General features: G+C 39.3%; 1 protein-coding gene across 1 annotated transcript in view; it reads left to right on the top strand.

Annotated features, from left to right (window-relative positions):
- The window catches only part of COL24A1 (collagen type XXIV alpha 1 chain), a 353,333-nt gene that overhangs the window by 30,713 nt on the left and 309,953 nt on the right, over window positions 1-12,667 (top strand). Inside the window, 2 exon segments of the mRNA XM_078155798.1 lie at window positions 7,502-7,555; window positions 11,744-11,797. Coding sequence (XP_078011924.1) covers window positions 7,502-7,555; window positions 11,744-11,797 — 108 coding nt within the window.

Genomic DNA, 12,667 nt, shown 5'->3' with positions numbered 1-12,667 from the left:
CAGAATATTTAAATTATGCTCTTTCAGCTACTGCTGGCATTAACATTGTGGTAATATGCCCATTGGTAGAACTACTTTGCAGAGATTTACTATTGATCAATAAAGGAGGTAGACTTTTTAATAGCTATTCTTGGTTGTCATGCTAGGCTAGGCAAGGATTGCAAGTCTAAATTTGTTATAAGCCACCAGACTGAATTTTTAAAGGTATAATAAATATGCATTTGAAGATTAAATACAGGCTACAATCTCTCTGACACAAATTCAGTGAAGAAAAAAAAAAGAAATGAATCCAATCCAATTAAACAAATATTATGTGTTTGGCACTGTACTCAGTACTGAACGAACACAAAAAACATCAAAACAACCCCTACCCTTGAGGAGCTTATGTTTTAGGAATAGCCTCCTGCTGGTGGCGTTGATTGAGCTGCGTCTTGAATGGAGATAGAAAATCCAAGAGGCAGAAGTGGTGGTCCCATCACTAATTTGGTGAGGTGCTGAAAGAATTATGATCTGATTTGACTGCATTTTCCACTTTTCATTGGGTTATCATGGCAGTTATTAATATAGTCCCACAGCCATATAGATGTTTAAAGCATGATAAAGCAGATAAAACACTGAACGTTCAGAAGACCTTGACTCAAAGTCCACCTCAGATGCATAACTAGCAGTGCAATCATGGGTAAGCCATTTAAACCTCTGAGAGCCTCAATGTCCTTATTTGTAAAATGAGGATAGTAATATTTGTACTACCTACCTCCACAAGGATGTTTTAAAGAAAGACATCTGTAAACCTTGAGACTTTTTAAATGTGAGTTACTATTACTGTGAAGTCATTTTAACTTTTGCTGCAGTGTTCTAATATATGAGAAACCAAATAATTAGAAAGAGTATTATCTTCTTACCTTTTGGGTTTGAAAACCATTCATCTTCCTTGAGTTGCGTGTCTATGAAAAATTACATTTTCTTTAGTGCAGTCAGACCAAAGAGGATTCTCTAAAATACCAATTTGTTTGATGAATATGCTAGTTGACATATACTTGAGTCATTGGTGTAGATCCAGAAACCCTTGGATGGAGAAGATGATACCACTTGCTTAGACTGGTTTTTCTTTGTGGTTATTACTGGAAAGTTATTTGATATGTATTGAGCAATATTTAATATGGTTTTGTACATGTCTACAAATATTGTGTGCAGATACTATTAACCCAGGACAAATTTTTTGCTTAGTAACCAGCTAGTAAAAAGAGCTAGCAACTAACAAATGAAAATCATCTTTTGATGATTTTGAGCCCAGTTAGCGTTCTAAATTAAATTGTAGTGTTAAGAAATAGAGATACAATTCAAAGGCACTGAGGCATTCATTCATTCATTCATTCATTCATTCATTCATTCATTCATACTTTCTTTCAATAAAAATGTAGGCCTTGTGTTAGTCAACACAAAGATATTTCAAACTGATCTGTTCATCCAATCACTCCAGAGAGAAATTTCATTTTATTTTAATCTTAAGTATTTTTAATGTGGAGGCAGGCACAGTGAATAAAGCACTATCCTTAAGTCAGGAAGGCCTGCATTATAATCTGGTCTGATTCTCGGTAGTTTGGTGACATCAGGGAAATCACTAAGCCTCTCTCAGCCTTAAATTTTCATCATTAAAATGGGGATAATAATAGCATCTAGCTCCCAGGATTGTTCTGAGAATAAAATAATATCTGTTAAGTACCTTGCAAACCTTAAAATGCTGCATAAATGCTATGTTCATTATTATGACTATTAAAAAGTAATATTTTTGGTATGGTAGTTCTTAGCTCTTGACATTCCAGTTTTAATAAAACGTCATCTTAAAAAATGAAAAGTATAAAGGGAATTTAGTTTGGTAAAACTTAATTTATTCTTTACAAAGAGGAGTATTAGTTGACCATAGTTCCTCAAACATACTTCATTATATCTTATGTTAGAATAATTCTTGATCTTGTCACAGTGTAGCTACATCATAATAGTAATTATTATTCATATTTTATTAATTATTCATACTTGTATTATTCCTCATATTTACAAATTCAATAATTCCAGAATCTGTGACTTGGTCAGTGTGGGTACTCTTTCTTCTGATTCAAGTCAGAACTCCTCTTTTTTTCTTCCTCTCTCTTCTTGCTGAATGAGTGAAAAGTGCTAGACATGAAGTCAGAAACACCTGAGTCCAAATCCAGCCTCACTAGCTGTGTGACTGTGGGCAAGTCACTTAACCTCTGTCTGCCTCAGTTTCCTCATCTATAAAATGGAGATAATAACTCCTACCTCTCAGGGTTGTTGCATTAATTAAATGAGATCACATTTGCACTTTGAAATTTTAAAGCACTGTGTAAATGCTAGTTATTATCATCATGTATCTAGGTTTCATACTACAAAGCACTGTGGATATGATGAGGAAACCACAATAGCCTTTGCAGCTAAGGATCTCACATTCTCAAAGGAAGAGACAATACATAGAGGAGGTTTCAGCAGCCAGTCAGATGGAAAAGTCCCAATTGTTCCTAGGGTGCAGCAAAAAGTTGATGGTAATGAAGCTTCTTTGGAGTTATTTCCATTGATAAAACTGCTTTGGTTTTGTATCATCTTAGTCTTTAAGAGATCTGGGGATCAAGATATTCTCCACCTTGTTGACAACCAGGTGATGATCCTGTCTGAACTTGTCAAGGCTAGTACTCAGCAAAAGGATTTGCAGTGTGTCCCTGAGCTCTTCTTTAAGCCTTCCACCTTAGCAGAAATACCTAGGAGGGAAGCAGAGAGGAACATATATATATATATATATAATATATATATATTATATAATATATTATATATATATATATATATATATATATATATGGAGAGAGAAGAGAGAGAGAGAGAGAGAGAAAGAGAGAGAGAGAGAGAGAGAGAGAGAGAGAGACGGAGTGAATGCTCCACTAATGCATCCTATGATAGTTTTGAAGAAGCCAGGGGCACCTCCAAGCCACAAGGAAGAGTAGCTGTTAATAATATTAATGACAATAATTATGATTATTAATACCTTACACTTACATGGTTCTTTGTGCTCAAAAGCCCTGCAATGTCCATCATCTTATTTGGTCTTCACAGTAACGTTGTAAGGGAGGTGATGAATAAACTTTTAATTACAATTTTCAAATGAGGATGATGAAGCTTAAACTATTTCTCACATCTCTTTAATTCAATTCAACAAACATTTAATGATATAATTGTTGCCCTCAAAGGACTTATTACACTCCAATGGAGAATATAACATCAACACAAGTATAACAGAGAGAAAGTTGAGGAAGTGTAAAGCACTGACAACTTAAGGGACATTTATTTTCTACATCTCTTGTTTCTGCATAGTTGTCTCCATGTTGCCTCCCCCGTTAGAGTGTAACCTCCTGGAAGGCAGGGACTACCTTTTGCTTTTTTTTTTATCCTTAGCGCTTAGCACAGTGCCTGAAACATGGTAGGCATTTAATTTTTTTTTTACATACTGACTGTTCAATACTTATTCAAAAAATTTGACAGTAAAATAAAATTTTAAAAATGAAACTGTAGCTAGAGATTTCTGCCATAGGACTCAGTATTCCAGACTTTTGGCAAGAAGGAAGAGCTGGTTTTAAAAGTACATGGATAAATTCAGTTGATTATAGTGTGTAGTTAATGAGGCCATGGCCTTGGGTTTGGTCACAACATTGGTGAGTTATTTTTGGCCCAGAAAATTCAAGTCCTTAGCTAGATGCTGTACCTCAAACCCTTGGCCAGTCAGCTTCTCTCAGCCATCTCATAAATACGTGATCCTCAATCCTCAGGAAGCTGGTAAATCAGCAGAGACCATTTCATTCAAACCACCTCTACTGGTAAGTAAAATGGTGAAACAACTCATCCTAAAGACATGAGTCTGTCCAATTGTCTTTGAATATAAAGAGAGAACACATGCTTAATCATAAAACCTGAGATATAAAGGACCTCAGAGGCCATTTGGAAGGACCATGACCATAGATGGAAAGGAAGAGAACCCAATAGGACTGATCTTCTTCCCCCACTTCCCCCCATTTTTTCCAGTCTCTAGGACAAAGGAAGTGATAGCCTCTAACTGGACTCAGCCCTAGTCAGACCACATTGGGATCATTGTAGTCAGTTTGGGATAACACATTTTAGAAGGTAGGTTAACTGGAAAACATCCAGAGGAAGGTGAGAAAATGGTGAAGGACCTCAAAATGATGTTATAGGAGGCTTGTATGAAGTATATTATTATGGAGACTTAGAGGGAAACATAGTAACTACATTCAAGTATTTGAAGGGTTGTTGTTTGAAGAAAGGATTTCATTTGCTTTGCTTGGCCTCAAAGTGCAATCAATCAATAAACATTTATTAAGCATCTACTATATACCAGGCACTATGCTAAGTGCTGGGGATACAAAAAGAGGCAAAAGATAGTCCCTGCCCTCCAGGAGCTTACAATCTAATTGGAGAAATGAGATGCGAACAAATATATACAAAGCAAGTGATATACAGGATAAAAGGGAAATAATTTACAGAGGTGAGACAGTGGAATTGAGACTTCCTGTAGAAGGTAGGATTTTAGTTGAGACTTAAAGGAAGCCAGGGAGTAGAACTGGGAGCAATAGATGAAAGTAGCAGATAGGTAGATTTAAGCTTGATTTAAGAGGAGGGAACCTTCTAATAATTAGAACTCTCCAAAAGTGGAGGGGGCTGCCTAGGGTGATAATGAGTCACCCCTCACTGGATTTCTCTTTAAGGATGGATGCTGAATGACTACTAGTCAGATGGGTTGTAGAGGGGATTCTTGAGAAGGGTACCCATTTGACTAGATAATCAATCCATGAAGTGTCTTTATACTTTGAGATTCTATGATTCCATGATACTGAAAAACAATTTAAATCACCAACCTATGACTCAATTGGCTAAATTTCCTACCCACATTTTTTCTAACCTTTTATCTGCTTTCTGAGGTCAGTTTTGAACTTAGATCTTCCTCCCTCCACACCCACAACTCTATCTACTGCACCACCTCAGTTTGAAGGATGCATTGTTGAGAGGATAGATTGGAGAGAGGAAGACCAGTTAAGAGGGTATTGTCACAATCCAAGTTAAAAGAGATGAAGACCTGAGCAAGTGGGTAACAACAAATGTAGAAAGGAGTGGAAGGGTATGAGAGATATTGCAAAGAACTGGAGGGACTTTGCTGCTGACTGGATTATGGGACCACAGGATTGCAAGCTGGGAGGGACCATGGAGAGAGTCTAATTCAAGTCATGCATTTTACAAATGAGACATGTGTGCAGTAAAGAAGAGAGAAGTATTAAAGACAGCACTGAAGTGTCCAGAAGGATGTGCGGTACACCATCAACCAAAATAGGAAAATTGGAGGAGGGTCCTTTAGGAAGGAAGATGTTAACTTCAGTTTTGGAAATGTTTAAATTTGAGGAGCCAACTGGGCATTGTAATTCTGAGGAGATCTTGGGAATGGAGGGAATAGAGCTATAAATTTATGAGTTGACTGCCTAGAGGTGATGGATGAGTGAAGACATAGAAGTGGATCAATTCACCAAGAAAGACAGTATAGAGCAAGAAGAGGGCCCAGGAGAGACCCTTGGAATGCTGTCATATTTAAGTGTCAGGAGGAGATAAGGAGATAGCCAAGGAGGTGAAAGGAGACATTCAAGAAGGAAAACAAAGAACCATGAGAATTCAGTGTTGCACAAGCCAAGGAAGGGGAGAGGGTTATCGAGGAGAGGGTAGTGACTATTGTCAAATGTCCCAGAGAGTTTAAGGGCTACGAGCACTGAAACTAAGTCTTTGGTTTTTAGCAATAAGGAGTTCATTAGTGGCTTTGGATGGAGGTCTTTTACTAGAATAGTGGGAATTGCAAGCAGTAAAGTGAATGAGCAGTGAAGAAGTTGCAAAGCCATGTGTAGACAACTTTCTAGATTTTTTTTCTAATTAAAGGAGAGAAGAGAGTTAGTATAATAGCTTAAAGAAATTAATGGATTAGCATATCCTCAATTTGATGTTGAATGAAGGCATAGACCATATTTTTTATAGTCCACAAAGTGGACTTCATGATGTTACCTATGTTTTGAAAATATGCTTAATATATTTAAAATAACGTGGCTCATACCACATTTTAAAACAACATGGATTGGCTAAAAAATTGGTATTGCCTTTACATGTATATAAATTGGTAAATTTTGCAAAGTGTTTTTCTCACACCAGCAATGTGAGGTAGGTAGTCTAAATACTGTTATGCCCATTTTATAGATGAGAAAATTGAGACCCTGAGAAGCTGAGCTACTTGCCCATGACCATATAGCTAGTGAGTCTGTCTAAGTTAGAACTTTTTTATTATCACATTTTTATTTTTAATTTATGGAATAAAACAAGCTTTTCTATAACACGGTATAATGAAAAGATGATTGCACATGAAACTGCAAATCTTCTATGCACAGCTTGCTATTCAGACTGGTCTGCAGCACTCTTGAGTTAGGTCTGAACCAGATTAAAATATAATTGAGAAATAATTAACAAAATAAGTAAAAATACAATGCAACATACATAATGATAATCTGTGGTTTTCTAAGTCAATATGAGGCCAGGCAGAGATCATTTCTGTTGGAGTTTGACACCACTGCCTAAGGCTATAAATTACTGAGGAGTTGCTAACTTCCACATGAAATCATACCAGGAATTTTTCATACTGAGGAAATCATAGGTATGTTCCCTGTCCCAGCCCATGTAATGAAGCAAATGGGTGGTTATCTATTATTGTTTTTTTTTTAAGCAAACCTTTAAGGAACCTAAAATTTTTTCACAGCCTATAAGAATTGTTCCCTTGAATTTTCTATTTCTTTTTAGCCCTAATACAATACTCTATTCTGTACAAAGTCTCTGGCTGTAGTAGATACCCAGCAGGACAAGGACTGGTATATTGTAGTTGCACCATTGGAAGGAACAGACGGACTTCATTACAGTCCTGCTCCACACATTACATTGGGCCTTGGCATACTTCCTTTAAAAGTACATAAAATCCACAGGGCTTCAGCTTTTCCAGGGAAACCCCAGTTTGAAGCATGCTTGAAAATCTGTAGTTCTTGGTCTCCAAACCCGAAATTGAGTTCCCCCTCTCTAGTAAAAGTAAATTTAGGTAAATGTTACCCACAAAACTGCCCATTTCGGTGCCTGCTCAAACCATCCTGAGTAGCCATCGCCATGAGTCATGAGCTTCCAGCTGTGATTTCTGACCAGATTGAAAAGGTGACTGGAGTTCGGGCTCCTGGCCCTGCTGTTTGGGGTGAGGAGGTGGGGGTTGATTTTGCCATTAAATTATTATCAGCTGGGAGTAGGGAAGTGGCGGAACGAGCAGGCAGCCTCAAATCTTAACTGATTCCGACTTGTGGAGAGAGGGCCTGTGTGGCTGGCTACTACTCCTTTTAATTTCCCCATTTCTTTCTCTTTCAAGGGTCCACCAGGTCCTGTTGGTCTACCAGGTCCATCAGGCAGGAGAGGTCCAAGGGTGAGTATGTGGGCTGAATGTTCTTCCTGCTATGAGAATGATTATGTATTTTAAAAGAATAGGAAGGATGGTGGATGGTAACCTGCAAACAGACGAAGGATCTGTGGTATCTTCAGCTTGGGGAACTCTGGTGTATGCTCTCCCTTTCACCAATGACGATTACAGCTTCTTTGTGATTTAAGTATCCAGTACACTAGATGGTAAGCTCCTCGAGGGTAGGGACTCTCTGTTGCCATTTAGTATTCCCAGATCTTAGCACAATGCCTGGCACTTAGTAGATGGCTTAACCAATATTTGTTAGTTAACTTACTGACTCACCTGAGTTACATAATTAGGAAGTGCTAGAGTGAAGGCCATTCAATCAATCAACAAGTATTTATTGAGCACCTACTATGTACCTGGGCTTGGCAGATGCCGGGGAAAGAAAGACAAAAGGGACTGGAGTCCCTGTGCTCAGTAAGTTTACACTCTGTCAGGGCATATAACATATAGACATAAATAAATACGAAATACAAATTACAGTTCCTGACATGCAGTAAGTACCTGATCTCATTCTCTCTCTCATTCTCTCTGTCTCTCTCTGTTTCTCGCTTTCTCTGTCTTTGTCTTTCTGTGTCTCTCTCTCTGTCTCTTTCCCCTTGCATCTATCTAACTTCAGGGTAGGAGGAAGCAGCAGTTGGGGCCATCATGGCCAGGGTTCATGTAGGAGACGCAGTCCTTCCAGATTTTAAGTCTTCCTGTCTCTGTCATACCATGTAGCTTTTACATGGATGATAACATTATCCAAGCAAAAGTGAAAGAGAAGAGATGAATAACCACTGACCCAGAGCTTTAACAAGAATGAGGCTTCAGCGGGGCAAAGCCAAATGTCACCAAAAATATATAAACTATGCCACCTCCCCCATGAAACCATTCCTGGACCCTCTAATTACGATTCTCTCTCTTCTCCTCAAACTACCCTATAAATACTTTTCTGTTTATGTTTTTTATCCTTTCCCTGTCCTCAAGAATGTAAGATCCTTGAAAGCAAAGACTACTTCTTTTCTTTAAAATTTGTTTTCTCTTTATATCCCTGCCTGTAGCACAAAGCCTTCCCCATAACTAATGCTTGTGGGATTGGATTGCTTTTCCTTTTCTATTCTATCTTTCCTTGGGGATGGCCCATGCCTGTTTCCTCCATAAAGTAGCCTGGATCTTTAATGTCTGCCCTTTGCCAATTTCAAGGAAGCAAAGAAACACGTGGTTCCTTGTTTGTTTGGCTGTAAACACCCAACCAAGGCATTCTCTGTGAGCGAGTCCGAGGAAGATTATCAAATTTTCAGTAACAGCAGCAGCAGCTACTTGTAATATTATTCTTAGCTCTGTAGTGATCTCATCCTTTTGCTGCACGGTGGGTGAAGGTCAGGTTCATTTGCTTTGGGGAATGAAGGGGAGTGGGCTTCCTTAAAATAGTGCATTCCTGGGTTACATAGTGGAAAATGGAGGGGCAGATATTAGCTGCTGACCGGGGAGAAATGCATGGAATAAAAAAATATTACCCCAAGGAGCTGCTGCATTTCTAAAATTACATCTGCTGCACAGAAGATGTATGTGTTATATAAATCAAAGAATTGTGCTCCAGCCAGCTCCCTCGCCTCCCCCAACTTTTGTTTGAATGGAGGCAGCCCATTTCGTTTAGGCATGAAAGTGGGGATCCTGGTGTATGTGTGTTAAAAAAAATGAAATACTAGCAATACACCCAGTTTTCCAGTCAAGGCCTGAGAGAAGCAAGGCTTAGATTGTGTAGGAGCGCGCTAGTACCCACCTGAAGCCCTCTGGGGACCCAACTGGAGATGAGGGTTGGGAGGCTGGGAGGGTAAGACTATAGGAAGCTCTTCTGGTAGACGAGGAGCATCTGAGTGAAATACTGAACTACAGAGTTTGTCTTTGATAACCTCTCCATTTGGGCCTCTCTCCCACTTCCTGATACCCTTTTGCAGTCTGCCTTTCCAGGATCCTAGTGGCCTAATATTGCCTTTTGGTTGTGGAAACATGTACTACACATTCCAAAATTATTTCTCCTTCCCCCCCCCCACCCTCTTGCTCTTTCATCCCTCGAACACTATAAAAACTCTAATGACTATAATTTGGAAGATTGCAACTAGGCATTTTGACTTACATTCTTACTAAAGTGTGAATGACTAATACACCTTACCCTTCATTCATTTAATATGTTTCTTGAATATGTAACATATGCAAAACATCATAGGGAAGACTGTATTTCCACATATTTATAGACCCAGGACTACTTACTATTGCTCGAAGTGGCAAAATGCAAAAGTTAGTACCGCAGCTCACTGTGCTGAATCATAGCAGGACCTTGGGGCCTGAGGGTCTTTGATCAACTGATTCCTTCTTTGAGAAGCTTCATGGTGTCATGGGGAGTTTGCCTCAGGGTCAGGGATAGCTGAGTTCTAATCCTGCTTCAGATGCTAGTGATGTGACCCCTGCTCAAGTCACTTTATCTCTCTCAGTCTCAGTTTTCCTCATCTATAAAATGGAGATAATAAGCACCTGCCTCACAGGATTTTTGTAAGAATCAAATGAAATAACACGTGTGTACTGGGTATCACAAACGTCTTAGTGCTGTTTTAAGTGCTTAAAAGGGCACTAAGAATTTGGGGATAGCATTTCCTTTCCCTATGGGTGGCAGATTCCCATCCCCCATTCCCCTTATTCCTGTGATTCAGAATCACTGACTTCTAAGGAGAAAATCCTTCCCCTCCCTCCCCAGCTCTTCATGTCTCCCAAACTCTTACTACTACCAACTTCAGCTTTGTAGCTAGCACTTCAAGGCCTTCTCTTTGGCTCCCCTTCCATCCCTGCTCAATTATCCCCAAACTCCCATCCACCTCATACCCTTTCCACCTTCTGTCCTACACAAAAGTCTTGCTCTCTGCAGAAGACCTTGCATCCCAGGTTCAGTTGTTAATAGAGCATGGGCAGCTAGGTGGGTCAGTGGATTGAGTACCAGGCCTGGAGTCATGAAGACCTGGGTTCAAATCTGGCCTCAGAGATTTACTTCACTGTGTGTCACTTAACCTCTGTTTACTTCATTTTCCTCATCTGTAAAATGGGGGTAATAATAGCAATTACCTCTCAGGGTTGTTGTGAGGATCAAATGGGATAATGATTGTAAAGTGCTTACTTAGTACACTGCCTGGCACACAGTAAGGGCTATATAATTTTAGCTATGATGGTGGTGATGGTGATGTTGACAAAGAAGAAGATGATGATGATGTGTTGGCATTCCCATTGGCCTTTACCTTCAGGGGAAGAAAAAGAACCAATGGAAATGGTGCCCTAGGCCTTTTCTAGTCCTTGCTCTGTATATCTACAATCTCTTGCCCCTTCTCAGTTACATACTTTCAGTCTCTTCCTGTCTACTGCATCATTTCCTACCGCCTACAAACCTATCCATGTCTCCTCCATCATCAAAAAAAACCCACCCTTACTTGATTCTTTCATTACCACTGATTATCAGCCTGTATCTCTTCTGCCCTTTGTGGCTAAACTCCTTGAAAAGGCTGTTTACGATAGATGCCTCTACTTTCTCTCCTCTCATTCCCTCCTTAACCCCCTACATGCTAGCCTCTGATTTCATCATTCTACCAAAACTGCTCTCTCCAAAGTTATCGCTGATCTCTTAATTGACAAATCCAACGACCTTTTTGCAAACCTCGTTCTTCTCTGTAGCTTTTGGCACTGTTCACCTCTTCTCCCTGACACTCTCTTCTCTCTCTTGGTTCTCCTCCTACCTATCTAATCTCCCCTGCTCAGGCTCCTTTGCTGGATTTTTATCATAACCTCTGACCATAGTTGACTTACAGAGTTCTACCTCGGATCCTTTTCACTTCTCCTAAATGATGTCACCTTTACTAATTTTTTTTTATCCCTAGTACTTAGCACAGCACATTATGTTCCTGGTACATAATGGACATTAAATAAATATTTATTCATTGACTGACCGACTGAGAGATCAAACAACTTTCTCACACTACTAGAAAGTGTCTGATGCTGGATTTGAACTAGTTCTTCTTCACTTCAGACTCAATGCTCTATCTACTGAACCATCAGCTGCAAAGTATTATATTAATAGCAAGCATCTCATCTGATCCATGACTAACATTGCTTTTTCATTACTTATAGGGCATGCCAGGACCACATGGGAATCCTGGACTGCCTGGGTTACCTGGCCCAAAGGTAAGTAATTGATTTCACAAAAGTCATGTAATTTTCCTGATGCTGTATAAACATGGCACCTTTGGAAAGAGAATATGTCTGAAGCTTCAGGATGGGAGAAGGTGAGGGACTCCCAGAAGGAAGCTGTCATTGTTCCTGTTCCCTCCATCCTTGCCAAGTGATGGCTTTTTTTTTGCTTTTTTTTGGTGAGGCAATCAGGGTTAAGTGACTTGCCTAGGGTCACACAGCTAGTAAGCGTCATGTGTCTGAGGCCAGATTTGAACTCAAGTCCTCCTGACTCCAGGGCCAGTGCTCTACCACTGTACCGCCTAGCTGCACCAAGTGATGACATTTCTATGGAGTTATCACAAACAGGGAGTGAACAACTCTGAGACGAAGGATCCCAATTCTTCTCAAGGTCTAGGATATTTGTCTTTACCTGCCCTAACGTAAGGCCAATACCTAATATACTTAACTTCTAAAGTATCTTTAATGTGTAAATAAAATGAGAACATATGGAAGTCACAGTGATAGAAAATACTGATGAAAGAGTATGGGGTTCCTAAAGGACCTGGAATCTAAACTATATACCTTCCCCTTTCCTGAAAAAGAAAAAAAAAACCTCTTTGCATAGTCAAGCATACCAAATTCTTAAATTGGTCATGGCCCAAAATATGTCTCATCTTGCATATTTAGTCCGTCAAATCTCCATCAGGAGATGGATCATGATCTTAATCATTGATCCTATGGAACAATGTTTTATCATTTCATTGATTAGAGTCTTTCCAAATCATTCATTTTGAAAAAGGTTTTTAATATAATATAAATTGTTTGCCTGGTTCTGCTCACTTCACTCTTTCAGTAATTCATTTGTCTTCCTAGGTTTCTCTG

The sequence above is a fragment of the Phascolarctos cinereus genome, unplaced genomic scaffold (assembly GCF_003287225.1).
Source record: "Phascolarctos cinereus isolate Bilbo 61053 unplaced genomic scaffold, phaCin_HiC Scaffold_5;HRSCAF=322, whole genome shotgun sequence".
Classification (NCBI taxonomy): Eukaryota; Metazoa; Chordata; class Mammalia; order Diprotodontia; family Phascolarctidae; genus Phascolarctos; species Phascolarctos cinereus.
This window is presented reverse-complemented; position numbering and strand designations above follow the sequence as displayed.